Source organism: Carassius gibelio, chromosome B17 (genome assembly GCF_023724105.1).
Source record: "Carassius gibelio isolate Cgi1373 ecotype wild population from Czech Republic chromosome B17, carGib1.2-hapl.c, whole genome shotgun sequence".
Taxonomy (NCBI): domain Eukaryota; kingdom Metazoa; phylum Chordata; class Actinopteri; order Cypriniformes; family Cyprinidae; genus Carassius; species Carassius gibelio.
The window spans coordinates 17633434-17659557 of NC_068412.1; the positions used below are offsets into that span (position 1 = coordinate 17633434).

Genomic DNA, 26124 nt, shown 5'->3' on the forward strand with positions numbered 1-26124 from the left:
TGATAACAAATGAGGATTGTTAATTTAATGTTAATTATGTTAAGTAAATGATGTTGTCAAATTGCTCATTTCTACTGAATTGTCTCATTCCACTGTCGGGAACCGAAGATAGTTCTAAGAATAAGCTAAAACTTTACTATGTATTCTTCAGTTCTAGGAACGACTGGAAAAATGCCCATCCTCCCGTATCAGGACACATTTATTAGGAAATCAAACACCACACCCAAGTTACATGATTAGGATTTATAGTTGCTTGAAAAATATAGGCAATCCATTACTGGAAGTCAGCTGATAAAAAATTAAAAAAAAATTGGGAGATTATTCTGATTTTTATTTCTAAGAAAAGTGTTCTTCTCTGGCTTTTAAGTTTGAGAAAAGTTCACAAACCACAGAAATAATTGGGTTATCCAATATTCTGGTTTAATTAACACCACTTCCATCACACCAAAATCACTTTATAATTTTAATAAGAATTGATGCAACTTTTTATAGAAATAAAGGGGTGGAGTAGTTATATCAAGAAGAAAAAACGCATACAGACACAGTATCTAAGTGACTAGATGACATCACCAGCAATTCACCCAGTGAAATCAATGTCTATAAATAGATTTTTGCCAGTGTATCACTGCTGTGTTAGGGCAGGTTTGGAATTAGAAAACAAAATAGCTCATCATTATTCTGTTAAATATATCTGAAAGAGACCTAGATATTTATTTGCACTTTATGTTGATTTTAAGTACTTTTATGCTGCCATTTTGAACATTGAATGATCTTGAACATTAAATAGCATATTGACTCCTGTGCACACGATTCTTCAGATTTGTTTCTCCATATTCTAAACATTCAGAAAATATATACATACATAGTTACAGTCACCATAACAGCTGGGACAACAATCTGAACACCAGCCCCCAAACTGGAGCAAGCTAGTAGGCTATATGTAATATATGGTTAAGCTCTGGTATTTTATCACATGAGGCTGTCAAACTGTCATCTTTCTCCTCAGCTCACTTCTTAACACACCTCTTATGTTTTGAATCTTATCAGCGCAACACTTAACATTGGCACTCAAGTCACCTTTGACATAAAACAATGGACTTTGGTGTCATTTAAAATGTATAATGGCGACTATCATATGACTATCTTTATATTTCTAGATTTATAGAGACTGAATAGGCATGCACAAAGCAAATGGCATCAAATAAATGATTAGTTTGGTGCTGTAGACAAAGCATTTAAAGGGGCAGTTCACATGGAACTTCTTTGTGTTTAAAAATGCTAGACGCAGGGCAGTTGAATGGGAAAAACGAAAACCGTAGAGATTTAAAAAATATATAAAAAATTGACAGTTGCATTTTAGAATTGGTTTTACGTATTAAAATGCAAGATACAACGCAGAGGAGAGAACACAAGCGAGGAGCTCTTGTACTAAATATAAATATAAAAATTAATTTGTGTTAAAGGGATACTACACTCTAAAATTAACATTTTGTCAATAATCATTTACCCCCATGTTGTTCCAAACCCATAAAAGCTTTGTTTGTCTTCGGAACACAATTTAAGATATTTTGGATGAAAACCAGCAGGCTTGTGACTGTCCCATAGACTGCCAAATATAATACACTGTCAAGGTCCAGGAAGTATGAACAGCATCATCATAGTAGTCCATCTGCCATCAGTGGTTCAACCATAACGTTATGAAGTGACAAGAATACTTTTTGTACGCAAATAAAACTAAAATAATGACTTTATGTCTCTCCACATCACCGTAGCATCATTTTGGAGAATATGAGCTGAACGCATAGACAGTAAAAGAAATGGACACAGTGACCCCATTGGAACTCAACTGAGACAAGTGAAGCCCATTTTAAGCTTTTTTTAGCACTTCCGTTTCTGACGCGCAGACTCAAACTAAGCTTGATGACGTCAGCAACCTGTCTGACAGATGTAAATCTTCTAGTAACTGTGCGTGCAAACTGCCATCGTTAATCTTGCAGAGACGGCGAGCTTGAGCGGGGAGTTCTTTGTCGTGAGTGAGCAGGAGTAAGTATTCTGATTAATTATTTTGTATAGTATTTTAAAATGTAAAGCCAGTACGCCATATAAAGTTAATTGCCTGCGAGCTTCTCCTCCTGTCTGTACGGTAATGCGACAGGGAGTCGTGTGGTGATGATGCAATCGTTAGCCTATTTTTACAAAAACTGTTTCTATGGGGCCATAATGTAACATAGAAGGTAATGGAGCCCTTTATACATTGTCATGTATCTTTAGAAATAAGAAACTCATTGATTCACGATTCAAAAATCCATGTTTCAAGTTCGATGCATATGCTTCATCAGGGTTTGTAATTGATGCATTGAGAAAACATCGTTATAACCCTAGTATGAGGTGTCAGTTTCGTTGCCACGATAACATAAACACAGACAACAACTTTAAGCAGATATTAATCAACACCACAGCTCATGATATGTGTGCTTGCAGATGTCTGTGTGCACTGACTAACCTCTAGCCATGCTTATCTCCAAGTTAAGTTTCTACAAATGGATGTGAAATGTGTGCTCGTTATTTTGTTGATCTACCTGAGTTATATTGTTTTTGGTGTGTTATGACTTTATGAGTATTTCAATACATAACTTGTGCCAACATTACACTGTTTTCACAACATTGCTATGAGCTATGAGCAGGCTTGGGCTAGAGCTGAATGATATTACCAGATCATGTCTGAACAGCTCAAAAACTGGGAACCCTTTCCCAAACACTGTTTTGAGTTACATGGCACGGTTAAACCATATTTCTACTGAACATGTTATCTAGTCCAGGACTAGTCATAATGTTTTTTTTTCTTTTAAGTGCAAGGAAAGTCCCATATCATAAAAGAGTGGGTGGAAGAGAGATGATCTGATTGCCTTTAGGTTTATGTAAGCAGGTGATGGAAGTGACATCTATCTCCTGGAAACATGCACAAGTCAAGAACTAAATGTTTTTTGAAAGAGAGAGAATTTTTTGTAGACTCTGAATAACAAGGAAGAATCTGAGCATCTATTTTTCCCGAGTGTAATCACATAATTTATATGATTTCCTTTAGCAGCACTGTCTATATGAAATGGTCTGTGGCTGTGTAGCGTCATTGCACTCAGAATAATCAGATCTACTGATGTCTCTGAATACCTCTATCATCTGGGACAGTTTTGAGATGTTATCTTCCATATCATGTTTATTTTGTCCACATGGCCTCTTTTCTGTTTTTTTTTTTGTTTTTTTCAAAGACAGTACACTTGTATGGGCCTGACAGTAATCTTAATCAGGATGGTTAATGATGAGGCATCATCATGTATTCATAACCCCTAAAAGAACAATACCATAACATTCTTCAGTATTACTCATAAAAAAAATAGCCTAAACTTGTCCTCGCTATACAGGCGTTACAGTCTTGATTGCGGAGTCATGTTTAATTTGCCTTTCCAATAGTACATGCCAAAATAAGGCATTGTTGTGTCAGAAAACAGGAAACCACACAGATGACTTTAATGACTAAGTTAATCAAAGGCTAGCAGCACTCAATTCAGATTTCAGATAGGTTACTCCAACAGTCATACAAATAAAAAATGAATGAATAAATAAATATGACAATAGTAAATAAATAAATAAATAAATAAATAATAACAATGCAGCATACAAATACATAATAAATTAGAAATTAGGTAGCCTAATAAAAATACACTAGTCTGCATTTATGACTAACAATGACAAACAACAAAACTGTTTTCCTGAGAATCCATTATTTAAAAAAAAGATCTCTCTTTCTCACTCTCTCTCTCTCCCTCTCCCTCTTTATGTAGGCTGTTGACAGAGAGATGAATAGCCTACTGGTAGTGTTTAATGAATAATATCTAATAAGGGCCTTACTCCTTTGAACTGTTGTACAGACATCTATTGAATATGGCAATAAATAGTTATTGTTTTCTGTGGGCGTGCCTGCAGCACAAATATGAGATTTGCTGCAAAGACACGTTTGTGATAGACTGTATAACCTAACCCAGAAACATTTGCGAATTCTGACTCCTTCTGAGATTAGAACTACATTACCCAGAATGCTCTTCACCCGATCAGTGACGCGGCAGGTTTTTCTCCGCTCATAGCCACTAAAATACAAAACACCACCACCGTCCGTTTACAGTCTCTCTAGAAGCAGCCGGCGGACAACACCATTTTACAAACGTTATTGTTTGTTCCGACCCTCTATGTTTCTTCCGAGACTGACTGAGATCACGTCGCATTTAACGGGAAAAATATTATTTTTGTTTGAATTTTAAGGATAACTGTCAACACCTGCCTTTGTTAGCAAGTTAGCCTCGCGTGGCTCCTCATCCTTAATTCTCTCTCTCTGTTATATTCTGGTTTGTTTTATTTTCTTTGACCATTTATTCAGTCAAACAGCAGTTGTAGCTACACCCGTGCTAACGGAGCAGCTCTTTGTTCGTGCTTCGGAAAACACCAGCACCGCCGTGAGTACCTCATATTTACTAGAAAAATAAACAACAGGGCTTGTGTTTTATAAAATAACATGAGTCTGGCTTGTTATCACAGTCTTGCATCTTTTGTTATATTTTGTATGTAGACTATATTCTGGCTATCATGTTGACTTTAATTCTAAGAATAATTTTAAGTATAAGTACTCATCTTTTTATGCGTTTTTTACATGGTTTGAGTCTAATGTTATCAGATAAACTGTCATGGGGTTGTTCTGCTTTTCTAAAAGCGAATTAAATGTCTGTAACAGAAGAACATTTATTGTTTAGCAGAGCAAATAAGTGGCATTTATATTTCTCTATGTATTTATGTCACGTACGAATAGGTTTGTTTTGTTAGTTTTTTTGCAATAACATAGCTCTCTACATTATACGTCAAGTCCAGTTATTGACAACAAGCCTTCGTTTTCATGTGTTTGCGAAGACAATGGAGAGTCATACTAACTGAGAAAGCAGTGCACTCCATATACTTTATGAGCAGAATTTGCATTGGCTTTTATGGGCTCGTTACAGACGTGTCATTGTTCTTTGCTTATGTATTTAAACGCTCGGAGTCATTTGCATAGGCAGACCGAGCATCTGGTCCGACCCAATGTGGCCTTTGTCCCGTTCCCGTGCTGACGTCAGGATGTCAATCACATCCCCCCGTTTTTGGTACCAGCCGGTGCTGCTACATCTGAATTATTTATTAGAACAATCAATGGATTAACATGCGTTAATACAGCATTTACTGTCTCTCCATTGTTTCTGCTATCACATGCATGCATGCTGCTAAAAATGGGAAACTTCCAGCTGTCTAATAAATTATTTTAAAGCTTGGAAAATTACTTAATTTGTAGTATTTATTGGATAGAGAGACCATACAAAATTGATTGCTGCATTTTAGGCCTGGCCTGTAAAAACGTGCACAGCAGATTTTAATCTATTTAAATACTTTATGAGCCTTGCATTGCAAAGCAAAAATGGTTATTAGTGATTTTTATGATTTGTCTAAAAATACTTACATTTTACATAAACATTAATCTGAATTGTATATTTGTTTTTGTTTAAAATTAAGTTGTTATTTTTTGTTCACAGTAAAATTTTAATTAAAATAAGTTTGAGATCAATAACCAAAGGGATTTTCTCAGGTTTGTGTGTGGTTTAAACACGTTGAGTGAATTTTGATTTGTGTACTTCAACATGGGTATCTTAGTAGGAGAATTTTGATGCAGAGGATGTTTTTGCAGTTATAAACTGAACTTTCTGAATGCTGGCAATTCAGTGGTGTTGTTTTCTACCTATACAGTTCCTTTTTTGTGGAGTAAAGTTACTGGTAAGAGAGAATATTGTTCCTTCTGAGTTTGTTTTGCCTTGATAAATTACCAGGGAGTCATTTCCTTTAGTTGTTTCACTGCTTTCCTTTAACAAGGGCAAAGGTTACCACCGCTTGACACTTTGTGCCTTGTTTTTTTGCTGTATTGGTGATTTGAGTATGTTGTTTGTCTTTGTGTACACATCACCTTATGTAACGTGTATTACATGTATTCCCTCAAGCATGGTAGCTGCACTGACTCTGCTGTAGTGTAAAATGATCTCAGTCTGTATCACTTTCAGTGACTTAGACTGCAGGTCTAGGATAAATTTTTAGTCTGTGGATCTTATCCAGTGGCATTAACTGTGAAAAACTGTTCCTGGATCAGTGCTATGATGGTGAAATTGGCTGTCTCTGTCCCTGAATTTATCTCAGAGCTCATTGGAGCCATGTTGTCATTCTCTGATAAAGATCGCAATGTTTAGCTCTTTATTTGGTGTTTTGCTTTGCTCAACTTTGATCTTCTCTCAAAGTTAGCTGTCTTTATGATGAATTTTCCATTTATTAAGCGTACATGTTTGAGAATAGATCTTGTAAGGCAATTCAACATAGCATAGTTAAATATTAGTGCAGTGAATCTAATTTACTGATTGTCACCAGTCTTTTTCAATCATGAGAAACACTTTTTGCGGGTTTCACAAGTCTTTGAAGGTTGATAAAACAAGTCGCCCACTTTTGACTGATCACCGCATTTTATATGTTCCAGTGATTTATATTCATTTGAAGAAAAAGCACGGTGCTTTTTTGGAAATTGTGCCATATCTCTGCATTTAAATAGCGCCCCCGGAGACCTTTCACCATATTAACTGCTGATTGTGTCTATTTAATTGAAATTGAGTTATTGACCCAGTTCTACAGTACAGAATCATCTATATCTATGCAACTGTCATGTGATTGATCAGATTTTTTATTTCTCACAAAAGTAAAGATGTACGCTGTCCTTCAAAAAGGGTCAGTAAGATTTTTTCTTTGAAATAAATCAATACTTTTATTCAACATGGACGCATTATAAATGTATTAAAAGCAGTGTTGGGAGTAATGCATTACAGTAATTTATTACTTTTTCCTGTAACGCAGTAGTGTAAGGCATTACTAATTAATTTTCAGTAATATTTTACTCTGTACATTTTCAGCAAAGCGTGCGTTACAAAAAAAAAAAAAAAAAACTTTGCGAGACCGTGAGATTTCATTAATCTCCCTCTTGTTGGTGTAGCTTTGTTATTGCGTGACATAGTCCAGTGAAGGCGGGTTTTACATGAGTGGCGCGAGGCATGATTTCCGCCCCTGCTGTGCTCGCGAGTCGCGCTTGCCAGTGGAAAAGGGGCTAATGAAGAAAGCAGAAGACGACTGTACATTCAAGAGGTGGTAAGCAGTTAGGCTATGTTTAGCCTATATGTTCAGTTCTGTGGACAGAAAAGACTGAGGCTAAGGGGTTGGTCCTCCTACTGCACATTATACTTGAGAAAGCACAGCCTAAGCTATGTTCATCATGTGCACTTTGTGCATGACAGTTCTGTGTTGTGAACCTCTTGAATTCAAAGAGAATAAAGTAAAACAAATGTGCATCTTGTCACGGCATTAGAGTTTACTTATGTTGTGTCTTATATTAATAGACCCAAGCTATTCACGGATATTGCCAGATAATTTTACCTCTACCATACTTTTAACAGACTTTAATCATTTGTGATTTTGTCTGTCATCCTTTTCTTGTCTTGAGCCTTCACTTTGCCAATGATATGCTATATTGTTAGTAGCCTGGATAGCCCAGTCATTATGGAACATCAAATTGCCGCCTTCTGGATTTAAAATTCTCTGTATTACATTTTGTCATTTTAGAATTTTAAGTTCTACCTTGTAGTTATTTTCGTGAAAGTAACTCAAAAGTAATACAGGAGTAATGTAATGTATTACAATTCTGAGACAGTAATATTGTAAGGTAAAGTATTACATTTAAATAACCGTAATAAGTAATCTGTAATGTATTACAGTTTGGAAGTAACTTGCACAACACTGATTAAAAGTGACACTTTTTAAGACACTAAAAATGCAACTAAAAAAAAAAAAAAAAAAACGCCACCCCTTGTGAGCATAAAAAAATCATACAAAACACAACTTTTGGAACAGTTTTGTGCTAGTGAACATACATATAACTATTATATTCTTTAACCACTACTGTCTTGTGGCCACTTTGTTGAGTCTCTACATAATAAAGTTTTTAAGGATGACGTATTGTGGAAACTAGGTCAGACAGTGGGCACCTCAGAGGAAAAGGAAGCAGGAAGAACTCTCTCTTTTTCTCACATGCATGCCTGTGCTGACAGACCACTTCAGTCCTTTGAGTTTGTTTGTAGTTGCAACAGCTGAAAACTAAAGAAATTATGTATATTATATTTTAAATGCCTAGCCTAGAGTTGTCTTTACAGTAAACTAGGAGGTGGAGTTGACGGTAAAGACTTTTACATGTTGGGAAAAAAAAATCATGTGGCACAGAAGACTGGAGTAATGATGTCTGAAAAGGCAACCTTGCCAACACATGCAACATTTCACAATATTTACATTTCTACTGAATTTTTTATCAAATAAATGCATCCTTGGTGAGACTTTTTAAAAAAAAAGAAAAAAAAAGAAAAGAAACAAAATCTTGCAGACCCCAAACTTTTCAATAGTAGCCTGTGTGACCGTAGTCTTCACACTTGATCGGATTGTGTATGTATCTTGATTTATTTCATCTCTGCTCCTGTGTATCTGTTGAACTCTATTTAAATTTCGGCATCTAATGTACCAAATAAAACCTGATTCTGATAATCTGTCCTGCTGAGTCTGACTTTCTGCACGCTTTTTACTCCGAGCAGCTAAATTCCGAGCTGTGTGTGAAAGACGAGACTGGCCATTTGACCTGAAGGACACACCAACCCCCATCTCAGGCCACTGTTCCCCCTTAACTTCCTTTGGGGAGAGCCAGCGCTGATCACTGCGGGCTGTAAATGAGTTATTGTCATGGAGACCGAGAGGTCAGCCTCTGCCAGTCAAAGCTGAAACGGGCAGAAGGATGAGCTCTGGCATAAAGAGTGACTGGTGTTCGCGTCATTAAAAGGCATCCTTTCGAACTGCTAAAAAATAAATCTAAAAACCACCTGATTGTTGTTTAAAGACTTTTTATTAGTGTTAGCATATGACTGCTCTGAAAAATGACTTGTTTCCTGTTTAGACAGCCAAGAGCATCCCCCACCTTACTGGACCATTGGGATCATTTGACAGTTTCTGGGAAGATAGCATTGTGCTCTCCTGGGTAGCAAGCAGAGATGGGGACTCGAGTTTGAGACTCGGACTCGAGTGCGACTTAAGTCGCACAAACAGTGACTTCAGACTCGACTTGAGACTCGTCCTCGAAAGACTTCAGACTCGACTCGGACTCGAGCTCCGGGACTCGTGAACAATGTTAATTTTTAGTAAACGTCAGATGAGCTCGCTGTTAGAGTTGTGACGTTCGCGAACGAACCGATTCTTTTGAACGGCTCATAAACATGAACGATGGGAGCCGAGTCACGGCTGGAGGGGAGCCGTTCTTTCTGTCGCTCTTTTTTCCTATGCGTGTTTCAAAGCGCGTGTTTCACACAGATGCACACAAATGAGCTCCTCCGCGAGACAGAACAGTTATAGGGGGAGGGGCGCACCCAGCGCAGGCCAACCCTTTATAGCGTGATGATATTAGTTATTAGTTGTGCACGCATCCTTCACGTGAGTACTCCAGTGGAAAAAAACCTGCGTGCCTCTGTCATTGGGTAGGAGCGGAGCCATGACGTTTTGCACAGATATTCATTGCAGCCCACTTTGTTATTGTTCATTGACTTGAAGGGGCTGATGTCCTATTTGCAAAGTTTACAGTAGTAATAGTATGTAGACATTTCCATTTTATTTATTCTAATTTTATCTACTTTAAATATTTTTGGTTCTCTATCAAAATGTTCTTGTGTGATAACAATGTTCTTGTGTTGAAGTGTTTGTAGTAAAAGCTGTTTTGCACAGAAATTCATTGCAGCCGGCTTTGTTTTTGATGTTTATTTGTGAGTAGGTATTGTATGAATAACATAAGTCAGCGTAGCTTTGTTCATTCTTAAGCCAGACAAGAGGTGTGCAGCTATACAGCCAGGACAGACAGAAGGCCATTACTGAATCCATAAATGCAAAATACAGATATTAACTTAAAAGTAAAGCATTCTTGGTGTTTTTGTCATGTTGCAATAGCCTATTTACACTGATTATATACCAAAATCAAAGTTGATATTGTATGCTAATAAATAGAGTTGTCATAATAACATATTACATGCTTTGAATTCCTTATATATAACTATGCAGTGTTCTAAGCAGCTTGGATGGGTCGCTGTACGTGATGCAACATTTATTATAACCAGAGACTTAATATAATAAAGAGACTTGAGACTTGACTTGGACTCGAGCTCAGAGACTTGAGACTTGACTTGGACTCGAGCTCAGAGACTTGAGACTTGACTTGGACTCGAGCTCAGAGACTTGTGAGCATCTCTGGTAGCAAGTGCTTCTTTAGATGTGTGTTTGAACGGCTAGCCTTAGTTTCAAACACGCACACATTGCCCCAAGTGCATGGAGACTCAAGATCATGTGTGTTCCACTGTGGTGTTTTTTTACATATCTGTATGTGTCTAAATGGTTAGTTCATTGTCACCATCCAGTCTGTTTGTTTCTCTTAGGTTTCAGTGCTCATGTCATTGAATAATTAAAAAGCCCCTGAAATTGAAGCTCGGCCTGTCCCCTCCTCTCTCCTGTCTTCTCTCCATCTGTCTGTTCCTCACTCGTTTAAGAAAACAAGCCATTTCACTGTCACGTGTTCAGCTTGAGTGTTGTTTGTAACTGTTTCTCGTTCCTAGATGGTTATCTTCAGTTTTATATTGCTTCCTATCTTTGTCTGTAGTATACCATAAGATAAAGTGTGTAAAGAATGCATATTTATTGGTCGTATGCACAGAATGTGTTTGCAGTTCATTATGCCACTGTTCCATTGCTTTCTATGTAAACATACAAACATGTTTGACTGCGTTCACGTCTTTCACGCGTGACACTGTGAATAAAAATGCAGTGATCAAGGAAAAAAGTTTTGACTTTTAAAATCACATCTCTAGACCATGCGTTTTTTGTCCATCCCACTGCCATCTCTTACGTTTTTAAATACAAAAACACAATTTGTGACTGGCCTGTTTTTACATTAAATAACACATAAGGCGAGTAGTAGCATGGGGAAATATATATATATATAATATTTTTTTTATTTTTATTATTTTTTTTAATTAATTTTACCTTGAGCCGAATGCCACATTTTCAGAATGCAGTGTTATGTGCAAGTAACTGCAAAAAGTGCAAGCACAGTGGTCAAAGACATCTGTCAAGCACGTTTACATAGGAAAAGGGATAGAATAGTTGACTCGTTGTTCAGTCTTAAAGTGATGGTCCATGCAAAAATGCTTTTTTTTTTTTTTTTTTTTCAGCCTCATTTTGTCCCAAAACTGCATGACTGACGTTCTTCTGTGAAATGTAAAAGATATTTTGAGAAATTATATATATATATATATATATATATATATATATATATATATATATAAAAATTGTCAGTAAAATGGAATCAGCTTCAGTAATGTTAGGTTCCCTTCAGATTAATCTTCTTTTGTGTTCCATAAGTAGAAGATCAAACCAGTTCAACATTTTCATTTTTGAGTGAATTATCCCTTTAAGGAAGCACTGTGTAATAGGTTGTTTGAGTTCACCTGACCCCGAATTGATGTCCTTTAGTAGGAAACGTTAACAGAGTCATCATTTTGCATCTTTTAATGACAGTTTTATGTGATCATCATGTGATTCCAAGCTGTTGTTGTGTTATGGTAAGGTCAACAGTTTTGACTTATGAAATACTAGCTATTGTTAATACAGATTTGCATTCATAATTGCATTATAGTTCACTTTTTTTTTAGGATTTTTTTTGTGAGTCAGTCTGTTGAGGTGTTCAATATAAATTGTCTATAGATAAGTTACTTTGTCACTACATGAGATGCCTGAGATCTAAACTGCTATTGTGGAACAATTTAGTACTAAAGGACATTCCGTTTTTCCTCACTGTGCATACATGTGTTCCTGTGTGCGCACGGGAGGGTGGGGCATTGCAGAGGTCTCTTCCTTTGTGGTGTAATCGGTACCAGATGGAGGGGTGGGTGGGTGTGTGTGTTAATGCACACTCCTCCTTTTTCCTCACCTCACAAATTAAATCGAAACACAAATCTTTGAGAGCTGGCTGGTGAAACTGTGGTCGTATTCTTGCTGACTTTAATCATGCGACCTCTGGGATGCCCCATGCTCATTTTGTTCTCCGTTTGTTTGTTGTTAAGCTTGAAGCTGAGCGCTTGTTTTTTGTTGATCCTCCATTAAGCAAACACACAGACCAAGCTGAGACTTTATAAATGCGGTTTAAGTCAGAGTCCATGTGCTCTTTGTTGCTCAAAGAAAGCCTAAAGCCAATTAGCCTGCTAGCTCAGTGTTGAGTGAATGACCATGGTGAGGTAGTGTGTGTGTGTGTGTGTGATCCATACGTTACTCTGAAGATTAACCAACCTCAATATGGTCAAACTAAATCTGTTTTTCACCTTTTAGAATTTTTTTTTTTAAAACTCTGACAGTTGATTGGCTAGTTCTGACTCATTGATCATCACTTTCTCAGACATCAAGGTTTGTTTAAGTTTAGCCACAGACCACAGACTTTGTTCCCATGAAGCGGATAACTTTGTCTAATCTTTCATTTCTTAATCTTTCTCGACATCCTCTTTGTAACCTGGTGCCAATAAAAGACACTTGTTGCATGCGGCTTACTGTATCGGTCCAGAAGTAGCACAGTGGTTTAATATTTTGTGTTTAAATTCTTTGATTTGCACAAAACCCAATATGATTTCATGTTCATTGCTGCATGACCTGCAAAGGACCACATTAAAAAAAAAAAAGGCTCCCACTTGCATTTCTAAAGCGTTTATGTAGGGTCGGCAGTTGTCCCTTGCCCTAGAAAAAACTCTGGTTTTAAACATTTCACAGCAGCATGTAGGAAACGTTTGATGTTTCTCTCGCTGCTTCAAAGGCCTGTTGTTCCTAGCTGAAATTTTTTTCTTAAGCTTTGATTTTTGTTTTTCAGCAAGTCTAAAGGGTGACTTTAGGCCACCTTTTGTCAGTGCGTACGTGCCTCTGTTAATTAAAGGCATAATTCAACTAAAAATTCTGTCATTACGTTCTTACCCTTATGTCGTTTCAAACTTTATGACTCCTGTGGAACATAAAAGGAGATATTTTGAGATCTTTTTTTTTTTTCACTGGTAAGCAAAATTGTTTCTTTACCTACATTCTTCAAAAGTTATGTCTTTGAATTTTGCAGAAGAAAAGTCATACAGGTTTGGAATGTATGAGGGTGAGTGAATGCTGACAGAAATAGTTTTTTTGGTTGAACTATCCCTGCAAGATGCTTTGTTTTTCACTTCAGTGCATATGGTGATTCTTGTGCATGTGTGCGTGCAGGCTCCTGGATATCTGATTCATCTCACCATATCTCTTCTTCACCATCTGTGCTTTCATCTTTAGCTTAAATTCATCATTGTGATGATGATGCTGTACAGTCCGTTGTGCAGCTTTCTTCGTCAACCTCGTTAATTTTATTTGAATAGTTTTCAGTATTATATGGTGGGAAAGTGGTGATGTGGTAAGGTCTTGTGTTTCCGCCCAGGTGGAGGTCACCTGCTTTCTTTCAGTCTATATAATGTGATTGACCACATGTGCAGTTCAGTTTCTCATTAGTGGTGGAATCTTTTTGTAATGTGTTCATTAGGATACTTTGTAGTTACTTATAAAGTTTGAAGTGTTCCAAGACCTGTATACCTATGTTAGAAATGCTTTGAACAGTGCTCAGCTGATTATAATCAAGAACTAGAACTGCCAGTTTTATAATATTATGATGTGCATTTTCTATTTTTTTTTGTCTGACACTCAGTTAAAACTTGATAACACTGTTAAAAGTAATCTTTAGCAAATCGCAAAATAAGTATCCATTTTTTTCATACTGTATGTAGGAAGCATCAATACAGTACTTGGTATCGGCTCCAATACTGGCATTTTCTGCCAGATTGGGTATCGGTCAGACAAATCCGAAATTGTGCGTGCGTATACGGTTTTCTTTTTCTTTTCTTTTTTTTTCACATCACCTCGTAATTCAGCATCTCATCAAACCTTCTGACCAAACAAATGCTCTCCGGTTCAGAGACGTGATCGCATGGAGTGGATCATATGCCCAAGTCGGCATTTATTAAACAAATTTAAAACTGCACAGCCTCAGCATGATTATGATCACTATTTGTTTTACTAAGAGTTTCATATTGAATCTAGTAGGGCTACACTAAGCTGTTGTTCACTGACAAGCTGCGCAAAACCACGATCATATTTTGCACATGTTTTGACACAACATGTGTTTCACAAAAATGAGCGTAGCCTATACTTGTTGCACAGTGCACTTCACAGTTTTTTTTCTTTTGTAATTCTATTAATTATATTATAGCCTATTTTGTGTGATCCTATTTATTTTATCCCTTTTATAGACTTAATATTAGGGGTGTAACGGTTCACAAAATTCACGGTTCGGTTCGATACGATACACTGATGTCACGGTTCGGTTCGGTTCGGTTCGATACGTTTTAGATACAGCAAAATGTAAAAACATCTCAACTTTTCAGAATGCCGCAAGCGCACCGCGGGTCATGTGACAAGAACCAACCAATCAGCTTCATCCTTTCCCGTAACAACGTTGAGAGCTCAGCCAAGATGAAGGAACAGCTGATCATAGTTGTATATGGATTGCAATTTTGAAATAAATTCAGTAGCAGAGCTACTGCAAGCGATTTTTAGAGCTGCAAATCCATTTATCCTTCGCTGAAATTTCCGCGTCTCATGGAGAGAGCACGTCATTGTTGCTTAGCAAAGACAGACGCCTCAGGAGAAAGACGCGCTTAGCGTTTTCCATGCGTTTTTAGGCACGATATGTGAACGGCTCCTAAGGCGCTCGCTCACTCAGCACGCGCTGAAGGCTCGTTGCAAAATGTCTAATGCATTTAACAGACCAGAAATATAAGATCCTAAAATAACCAACAGGTCTGGTGTTTGGGTTGGATTCCCTGTAAGCTATAGTGTCTAAATGCTGCAGGGATAGTTTGCTGCGTGCATGTTTCTCCTTTTTTTCGTCTTTTCCCAGATAGTACTGACGCATATATCCCAGATATTCCCGCTGGTTTTTTTTTTTTTTTTTTTTGTAATCCCGCTGGTGTACCCTGTCATGTTGCAGATGCGACATACCGTTGTTTATTTATCCACCACTCTCTTGCCATCACCATTATAGCTTAAAGGGAATCCAAAGTGCACCCAAACACCAGACCTGTTGGTTATTGGAGGATCTTCTCATTTCTAGTCTGTTAAACGCATTGGCTATTTTGCAACGAGCCTTCAGTGCGTACTGAGTGAGCGAGCGCCTGCTGAGTAGCCTAACATAAACATATAAGATGGTGTTTTTTTCTTCTTCGGGAGTGTCAGGGGCGTTGCCTGTTACGTTGTTTGGGTTATTGGGCTACCTTGTTGAACGCATATCATTATATTTCTTTCTCTCTCTCTTTTTTTTTTTTCAAATATAATTAATTACTCCAACGAACCGTTCGGTATACATAATGCGTACCGCGTACCGAACCGAAAGCGTCGTACCGAACGGTTCAATACGAATACGCGTATCGTTACACCCCTACTTAATATCTGTTTTTATTCTTTCATAGAAGCGCAGCAGATGCATATTGTGACGATTGAATCCTCATGGTCTTGTTTACACTGCTGTTCACACACATAAATGTAAAGCCCTGTTTAAAATAAAAAAAATTAATTAATCTTACTTGTTAATGATCCACTAATAAGCTTCGTTTGATCGTCAGGAAAATAAAAATGAACAATGTTGTAATTCCACAGTTCTCCACCAGATTTACTATGCTGCGCACAAGTTCAGATAACTCGCGTACACGAGCAGAGACCAGAAGTGAGATTTCATAATAGCCAACGCTTGCATCCATATTGATAAATTCCAAGTTTTGTGTTGAAACAACCATACTCCCAATTTTCTTTCTTACGTTTGTTTCGTGAAAGGATGTCCAGTGAATTCTATAGTATTTTGTTGAGCTGCTCATGTCTGGTCTAGAGACCGTGTAATTGTATGTTGTAATGCCTAAATTCACTTGTATAATTTAAAATAATAGATGTTTAATTTTTACATATTTACACAAAACAGTACAATTTTCACAGTACTGAATTGTATTTTCCAGAACAGTTTGCAGTTATCCTTTCCTGAGCTTTAAGAAATCTTAATGTCACAAAGACAGGAAGTTTCCTTTAACACTTTTGTGTACAAACCCAGACAGCTTTAATTCGTCTGTGGTTGGCCATGCGTACGGGTGTTCAGCGGGTGTGTATCCCTCGTCTGCTCCTTCTGCTGTGAAGCAGCTGCACACCCAACATGCTCCACTTCAAACTTCCATCGCCCACATGTGGTGCTTGTGTATCCCACGGACCAGATGCCAATGCTGGATGCAGATGTGTCCCTCCCCTCTGGTTCCTAACTTCTCATTTCAACTTCCTTCTCTACTTTTGGATCTATTTTAGACCACAGATGCCACCGATACGTCTCCCTAATTTCTCGGTGGGGATGGTTTAAGCTTCCACATCCTCCTCACTCATGAAAGGAGTTTTCCTCACTGTTGGGCTATAATTCAGACCTCCCCTGACACCAAAATGATGCTAGAACCTGCATTCGTGATTCAGCTGGAGTCTTAAAATTCTCATTTTAATCACAGAGGTGGAAACTTTTTTTGAATCCGAGTGTTTGGTGGTTTTGGCATATGGGAAATTCTATTTTTATTTTATTTTTGAAGTGACTTATTTGCTAATTATTTGATATTGATTGTTTTTTTGTTTTTTTTGGTCACTGTGTGCTTGTGTGTGTGTGTGTGTGTGAATGAAAGATTTGTATGGGAGTTGTCTGTGCTCATTGGTTGCTTCAGGCTGTAAACACACACACATCTGTGAAGTCTGACTTGTTTCCAGTTAATATGTCAGACAAAGGCACATCAGTGTACCTAAACTGTGTGTAAATTTGTAGAGGAATGGTAACGGCTCATCACGTGTTTGCAGTTCACACCAGTATTATGTTCTGGGATCTGTCACTTTTCTCACAATCTGAAACCATGTTCTGTGTGAAAAATGAAGAAAGGAAGGTTTCACACGCTCATTTGGTTGTATATTCAGACAGTTAGCAAAAAATCTAAATCCATTATCTTTTATAGAATATAGCAGTGTTTATTATAAATGTGTACATTTATTCATAAACGTAAGCATCCCTTAACTTGCTTGAGATTGCAGCAGTTAGCAAATAAGAAAGATCCAAATCAAGTTCCCACACTTTTTTATGGGTTTTTTTGTGTGTGTCTAGAACACAAGTTCAGTGTGTATGTAGATTTTAAAATTTTCTGAGTGGTGGTGCATCGCTGTGCCAAGGTGTTGTGGGTGACTGCAAGCGATGTTAAAAATTTTTTGTTGTTGCTAAGGTGCTCTGGGTCATTGTTGGAGCCTTGAAATAAAGTCAGATTCAGTTGTAAAATTTGTTTAGCGCTGCATGACTTGAGGTATCATTCATGTCCATATAGTGCAGAATGAGTTATTGTTAACTAAAACTATTAATATGTTTAAAAAAATCTAAGTAAAGCAGAAATAAAGTAAAATATAAACAGAAGTTTAAATTACTAAAATGACTAAAACTGGAATTATAATCAACAAAAAATATTAAAAATAAAAGCACATGAAAATTACACAAAAAAAAAACAACCTACACATTTATTTAAAAATCATAATAATAACTGCTAAAATATCACTAAGTTTAATAAGTGAGGCATGCATGACATTGCATCAGGTGCCAACTGAATTCAGCTAATATCCCAGCACACTAATTTGTAGAGTCCATATTAGTGTAAGGCTGTGGAAATAAAGCCAATCTGCCATTTGTTACTGGGCCTTAAGCCCAACCTAAGCCTTAGTAATGCATCTCTGTGTGCACTGAAGATTTATTGTGAGCTGGCTCCATGCTTCTCACCAGCACTGAAACAAAAGCTGAACTTTATTCAGTACTTTTGATTTGTGAAAGCCGTGGGCTGAGTCGTGGTTGTTGACATCTCAGAAACAGTTCTAGTTTTGTGGGTGACTTTGTTTTTTCCTTTTTTTTTTTTTTTCTTTTTTTTTTTTTTTTTCTGCTTGTTGATCTGTAGTTTCCATTTCTCATTCTCACTCACATTCCGGTTCAGGTTTAACTCTAACTCAGTCTGTCTCGCTCCTCATGGGGTCGGGTTATTTTTCAGGTCATTATACAGAGAGGGAGTGCGAGACAAATCAGGACAAAAACAGCAGGGGTGTGTGTGTGTGTGTGAAACAGGGTGTGCATCTGTGCTGTACTGTATTTTGGTCCAGTTACTGACTGTAAAATAGATCTCGGAGCTAGTAAGTGTGTGTGTGTGTACAGCAAGGTACCATCATAAAGGTAAAACTATAACCATGTGAACCTTTATGTAACAGTTTCACTCTGTTTCATGAAATAGAAACTCTTCTCTGTGGTAAGATGAGATGTGCTGATATAGAGAAATTGTTGGTTATTTTACTGACTATGTGAGGTGGTTTTGTGTATGAAACTGAGATGGAGAAAACTGAAATATCTAAGAAATCTGCATGCATGAGTGATGCATATACCTGATGACCTTCTAAAAGACTATTTTTTTTCCTCTCATCTCTTTCTCTATCCTTTTGTTTTCTCTCTCCCTCTTTGCATTACTCCAAGTTATTTGAATGGTTTTTAGAATGACCCGTTGTGTAAAATGGTGATAAAGGATGTCATCGAGTGTGTTTTTCTGTGTAAATCTAGTGAGCTGGTTTGTCCTGTTTTAATATTACCAGATTTTCAGGCCTGATGCTAACATACACCGTCAAATACAATCTACCACTGATACAGGTACTCTTTCTTTAAAAGCGTTTGCTTGCAGTTTTAAGTTGCATAACACTCAAGTGAACTAAAGTAACTAAAGTACCTTTTAAGTTTTTAATTTCCTTTTGGCTCTTTTGCTTTCTCACTTTCTAATCTCTTTCTATTCACACTCTCTCACCCTCTCTCTCTCTCTGTTTCAGTATGAGGGTTGTGTGTAAATGGTGTTATATCTAAGGACAGGAAGAACTGCTGTGGTTATTCATGGTACAATAGTGTGACATATGTACTAGTTCTGTGGTGTAGGAAGGGTTGTGAGTAGTGTTGCCACTTAAAACACCCCTTTCTTTTCCTCCGTAACATCAGCACTGACTTCCGCTTTTCTCTCCATTTGCATACTGAGAATAAAGTTAGAAATTGTGCACATTGAAAGATTTTGTTTTTTGTAAGCTGTGTCGTGTGAGATAAGAGCATAAGTCAAACATGTTCACCTAGTGTTTACGTAGAAGGAAAATGAATAGCCTTGCACTTAAAAATAAATGTTACTCTTTTAGTGAATGGCTGCTTAAAGAGTAAGTTCAACCAAAAATTACAATTCTGTCATATATTGACCACCCTTATATCATTATAAACCCGTAAGATCTCCGTTCGCCTTCAGAACACAAATTAATGAAATCTGAGGGCTCTCTGACCCTGTATAGAGAGCAACAGAACTAAATTGTTCACAGACACATAAACATACCGCGGCACATCTGCATACTTTCTCCTGAACATGTCATGATATATTTATACATATATTGATACATATATATTTTTTTGCATGCAAAAAGTATTCTTGTAGCTTTGCAAAATTGAAGTGTAGCCACTGATGTCACATGGACTGTTTTATCGATGTCCTTGCTATGTTTCTGGGTCTAGAAACATTTCAGTTGTGTTGCTCTCTATGCAGGGTCTTGTGGGTTAGGAAACCACACGAGGTTGAGTAATTAATGACAGAATTCTTATTTTGGGGTAACCTAACCCTTTAATTGTCCTGAAAGTCTTTTGCCCTTTTATATAAGAAGTTAACAGCTAAGGCTAACACCTTTTAGCACTTCATGTGCTGTGGATGTCATTTAGACCACTTCCTTTGGTGTTATCAGGATCGTGTGTAAGGGGCAGGTGTTGATTTTGTATGGCTTTAAGGAATTTGAGTGCAGTTTATGCATGGGGCCTATTAAAAATCATAACCCTTGTTAAAGTATTATAGTGGGACTGTATGACCACGTTCCCCACTACACCCATAAATTAATGACTCCGAAGTACAGCAGTTTACGTCCATAGCAACAATCTCCTATGTGGGACAGGGATTGCTGTGGGAGGCTGGAGGGAGGTGTGAATAAAGAAGACTGTCTGGATGGAGGGATGGATGGATGGAAGAGGGTGTGAATCCCCAGAGTAGCTGGCGTTGCTGTTTAGGGACAAAGAATGAGAAGACGGACAAGAAGAGACAGAGCTATTGTGCACAATTTGGTGCTGTTAAAGCCAACTTGGAAAAAACATGAACCCATGTAATTAATTTCATGTTCTTCATCGTATTTGAAAAGATTATGTAGAGCTTGAAATTGGAAAAGATTAATATGGAAACTAGGGTTCAGTGATATGGCAAGAATTATTAGTATTTTTTTTAAATGTAAACATGGACACGTTTGACTGTTACTGTTGCACTTGCGTCTCTTGCAATGTCTCATGGATGAAACATCATTTTAAAAATGCAGAGCTCATGTTAAAATAAGTTTTTCCTATTCCACTGCCCGTGTCTCATCTTTGTCAACAAAAGTGCATTCAGTATTGATGACACCTAACAATATGAGTGCGTCAAATGTGAGTGGTTAATCGTGTGCACTGAGATGTTTGGATCTTTCTTTTCTGTGTTATATCATTGGCATATTGTCAAAGTGTCTAATTCTAACATTTTATAATATTTTTAATCAAAATTTTGATTAATCAATTACTAAAAAATGTAATCGTTACAAAACATTAGTTAAATAAATCGATAAAATCAGAAAAGAAAATATTGCCTATCCCTAATGGAAACATTTTGCTTAATACATGGCCTGAGTGCATGTTTTTCCATAAAAAATAAGTTTGTTTGTGTGGTTTGTAATCTTAAATTAAAATATATTAACTTGCTTTATAATAGCTTCCTCTGAAATGGCTTTCATTTTCTACTGACACCACTTAGGTTGTGCAGGCTAACAGATAGTTCATCAGTAGCCAAATAGCTAGGCTTAGTGTTCTGGCTTCATTGTAGTATGTAACCCTTTTCACCTACCAATCAATTCTTGATGTATAAAATCATGTTCCGTCCTCAATTTATTTAGTATTTTATGGAGCCCCGCACATGACATGCAGGAAAAAATATAAGGCTAAATCCTGTGCACGATTTACTAATTCATTCTCTCAATGTACTAAAACTTGCACACGATTACTATAGCGTTCCCTCGATTTACTATTGCGTTCACTAGATTTATAAATTGTGCGCACGATTTACTAATTCGTTCCCTCGATTTTCTAAATTTTGTGCACGATTTAGCAAATCAGGCGAACGCAATAGTAAATCGAGGGAACGCAATAGTAATTGTATACACGTTTTAGTAAATTGAGGGAACGAATTAGTAAATCGTGCGCGCAATTTATTTTTCTTGCATGTCATGTGCTGGGCTCCGTAGTATAATTTTTTTTTTACGTTTTTAATTTTTTTGGTATTTAGTTATTTTCCCTTTTATATACAATCTTTTGTATCTTTAACCATTTTTAACTTTTATTTGTTTAATTTTATATTTCTTCTTGTTGACTAAAATTTCATGTTGACTTTGAGTCACTGACAGGATGAGATATTTACTGGTTGTTGTACATCCACATCACTGATCGGATGGGACCTCCCTCCATAACGCATGCATACGCTGTCGGTTTCAGTTGCTGTACTGTCTTTCCTGACACCAGTTCCACTGATCTCACATGGTCAGCAGTGCCAGACAGGAAACATCATTCTGAATTTTCAAGGACAAAGCTGTCAAATCATGGTTTAGGGTGAGGGTCATGATAATCATGACTCGACTCTCCTGTTGTATGAGTTATTATACTGTACCTCCATTGTGTAAAATGAAAATTTGGTAAGGTTTCACACGAAATGTCTCCCAGTGCACCAGTAGGGTGGACCTAGAAAGTCTTAATTCTTAATGTCCATTTTCTTTATAGGTAGTAATTTTAAAATCCCTCTTATTTGAGGAAGAGAAAATTTATGATAGACTGAAACCATTCTGACACGCACATAGGCGACACATTGTGATGCAGATACAATATGTGTTTCCTGTGTTTCTGTGTTGAAAAGGTAATTGTGCAAGATCATTCGTTTAGGTGTGTTTAACAGTGATTGTTGGGATATTTTGACCAGTTTTCTAGGTGTTAGGCTGCATGGGTTTGTGTCTGTCTGAATGTTTGGGTCTTTATTAGCTCTTTAGATCTTGTTAGCAACTTTAATCTCATGTCTGAGAGTACAGGCTGTACGGTTAGTCAGGTTACTATGAAGAAGACTGTGGTCAAGACTGTGGAATATAGGCCACTTAACATCACTAAAGCAGTTTATGTGGTGCCTGGTGAAATTTTTATAATTCATTCCTGTCATTTACTAACCTAAATGATATTCCAGCTAAATCATAACTAAAATAGGCATTTACAGTTTTCTTACAAGCATTATTTCTCTGTTTTTCTCAGTTGCAGTGATGATGAGGATAATGATGGTTATGAAGAGGAGACAGAGCTGAGAGCTGAGTGTGTGTGGTTGTGTTGCGTTCACACTGGGAGCAGGAAGAACCCCCCTCCCCCACACACACTGCATCCATGTTCTCCCCCGACCAGGAAAACATCTCCACGTCGTCAACCAAAGTGCCAGTCAAATATGGAGAGCTCATTGTGCTTGGGTAAGACCTTTTGGCCTTTGACCTTGGATCAGCAGGAAGTGGCATCTGTTGTGCCGGAGTTAATAGTTTGTAATTCTTAGTGACAACTTTGCATGTGAGTGTTTGTGTTTCTAAAAATAGAGTCAGATGGCATGAAGGTTTTGTGTGTTTCTTTTGTTGTTGTTGCAAGTCTCATCATTGTTAGCAAACAGGATGATGAGGATGATGCAAGTTTGAGAACAACTGAGCCTTCAGTTAGAAAACAAAGAGGGCTTCAGTGTGGTGTTGGAGTGTCATAATGCACTTCATTGACTTTAATTTGCAGGACAGACTTCTATGTGATTTCCTGCGCTATATCATCACATGACTCACTGGCGTCTAAAAGAGCTTTTTGTTTATTAACTTTGATTTGATGATCTCAAAGGTCATGGATTGGGTTAGATTCTTATTAGTGTTGGGCAATATGGTCATTTTTCAAATCGTCATATCGTTAGCCCGTGAGATCGACGATACACAATATTATCGTGCATGGGTGGAGCAAGAGAGAAAGACTCTTTGTTCTTGTCATAGCATAACTATTTGGTGTTTTAAACTGCGCAGGTGCGCGAGAGAGAGTGCCTATGGAATCACCAATAATCGAAAAAAATATACTTTCAAGCATATTGATAAACTAACGTTAAATATAAAAATACTGTATTTAAAACAGCTAGTTCATCGTGCGTCCTGTGATGAATCTGCCGCATCTGCGCACGGAAGTTATCAGTCTAAATGTTCTGCAAATTCAGTCAACGGTGAAAATCAATAGAAGATTTCTTTGAAAGTCCAAATGAACACATAAACACATATAAAGTATTCAAAACAGGTTAGTTCATATATTTGGAGTAAAGTTCAATGGAACTGATTCATCATTCATACAGCGCTCTGGACCACGCGCCGTCACAGAAACAAGAATGAGATGCATTCTAACATAACTGTAGCATTAAATTCAGTTAGTGAGGGCTCGTTTAAAATATTGCACATATATAGGCCGTTCAGATTACTTGTTAAAGTTCAATTAAATTCCTTATGTCTGGGCAGTTTGATAGCCGAATTATAATAGGCCGCCTATTATTATTTAATACATTAATAGGGGAATGAGCCTAATAATGTCTTGACTATCGACACAGACATCTGCTATCGTCGATATCTCTGAATATCGTTGATACACAATGCTATCGTCTATCGGCACAGCCCTAATTCTCATCCTGAAGTGTATTGAGGGCTCACCTCCATTGTTGTGTTGGGTTACAGCTGATATAAGTGTTTTGTTATTGTTAAACTGCAGTTTTAGCTACCTTGTTAAATAAAACCAAAATCCCAACATGGCTTAATGCTATTCATTAAACTTAATTCAAATGTATTTTTAGTATATGAAGTGTTCTTAAACATGTTTGAAAACAAGCGCTGTTTTGCAGAGGCTCAGTTTATTGTAAATCCAGGTTTTCTGAAGGAATGCAGTAGTAGTTTAGAACATGCTGCTGCGGAAATACCCTGCCCGGTGTGCACATATTTTATGTCCATGAAATTCCCTTTCCGTGCTGACTCACTGTTTGTTAATGTTGTTTTTTCCCTCCGTACATCAGTTCTTGAGATTGTCATGGAAAGTCTTGCTGTAAGGGATATTAGGCTTTTTCACACTTAACTCAAGCTGAAATGTCACCCTGGTGGGAAACTCCAGATGTCTTAATTGCATTTTTCTGATCTCCATATAAAAGAGCATGAAGTTTTATTAGGAACGTCTCAAGAGAAACAAGCACATTGCGATAATGTGGGATTGCCAAAATATGTCGAGAATGCACAGCGTCAATGCATGCCTTCAGCAAACTTGTTAAATCAGAGACTCAATAAAGTGCATTGCTTAGCATCTAAAGCCCGAACCCACACAATACCAAATGCGCATGTTAAACTACACAACTACACTGCAGCCTCTGTGTCTGGGAAGAACACAGCGGTAGTGAGTAACTGGGTGGAGGACGGAGGAAACCTCCACAGAGGAAACCACAAGACATAGCAGGTGTAGTGTTCATAGTGTTCAGTGTTTATGTAGTGTACACAGGCTTCACACTGCTCAAAAAGCAGATTTGTTTTTCAAATGCTGCTTAAACCTTTAGTACTACATGTTCACGTGGCCATTTTATAATTCCTAATATCAGATCCATTTGTTCAGATCTGGTGTATCTTCATTGGTTCTTTTAATAATGAGAATGGACAGCATTACAGCATGAGACAGTAGCTGATGTTGTGGAACAAAAGGATGGCAAACTGAAGAGGATGGCTCTGGTGCACATGAGAGAAGATACGATGTCGTTCAAAGGTTTGGTGTCAGTGAGATCCTAAAAATGTATCAGTTTCCACAAATATGTTAAGCAGCACAACTGTTTTCAATATTTGTTTATAAAAATAAATTCCTTTTCTCATTTCATCAAATCAGTATATTACAATGATTTCCGAAGGATCATGTGATGCAGAAGTCTGGAATAATGACTGCTGAAAATTCAGCTTTGCCATTAGAGGAATACATGTATATTTTATAAATCTTTATTTTTTCATTTTAAGTTGTTAATATTTCACAGTATTATGATTATTATTATTTTTTTTTTATAAAATCTTGGTAAGCATAAGAAACGTCTTTCAAAAATATTTAAAAAGTCTTAAAGATCCCAAACTTTGGAGTCAGTTGTGCTGCATTATGCATTATAAATGTATATAAATTATGCATTTTCACAAGAAATGTATCCAAAGCTGCTTGTCCACCATTTAGTATATACAGTAGTGAATGTCACATGTGCATTTATTAGTGAAATCAGTACGTTGTGGACAATACTGCACTTGTGTATAATGTTACGTCACATCCTCGATAACAAAAGTAACTACTTGACACATGGTCATAAATCCGAATTGACTTTCAGACCACTTATGAATGTGGAATGCCAAATTTCAAGTGACGTGGTTATTACTAACCCTGCTCATCATGGTAATCCTGTCTCTCTGCTCACTGCTCTGGGTGTGTTCACTGCTGTGTGTGTGAACTTCGGATAGGTTAAATGCAGAACACGAGTATGGGTCACCATACTTGGATGTATGTCACTCTCACTCTCTGGATACTGACCACCTGCACATGATTGACCTGTTCATATTAGGCTCCATGAAAAAAGATGATGA

General features: G+C 37.2%; 1 protein-coding gene across 1 annotated transcript in view; it reads left to right on the plus strand.

Annotated features, from left to right (window-relative positions):
• The first annotated feature begins 4140 nt into the window (after window positions 1-4140).
• The window catches only part of peli1b (pellino E3 ubiquitin protein ligase 1b), a 31547-nt gene continuing 9563 nt past the window's right edge, over window positions 4141-26124 (plus strand). Inside the window, exons 1-2 of the mRNA XM_052580532.1 lie at window positions 4141-4505; window positions 22739-22944. Of these exons, the coding sequence (XP_052436492.1) occupies window positions 22865-22944 (80 nt within the window). The 5' untranslated portion in view covers window positions 4141-4505; window positions 22739-22864. The remainder of the gene's footprint in view (window positions 4506-22738; window positions 22945-26124) is intronic.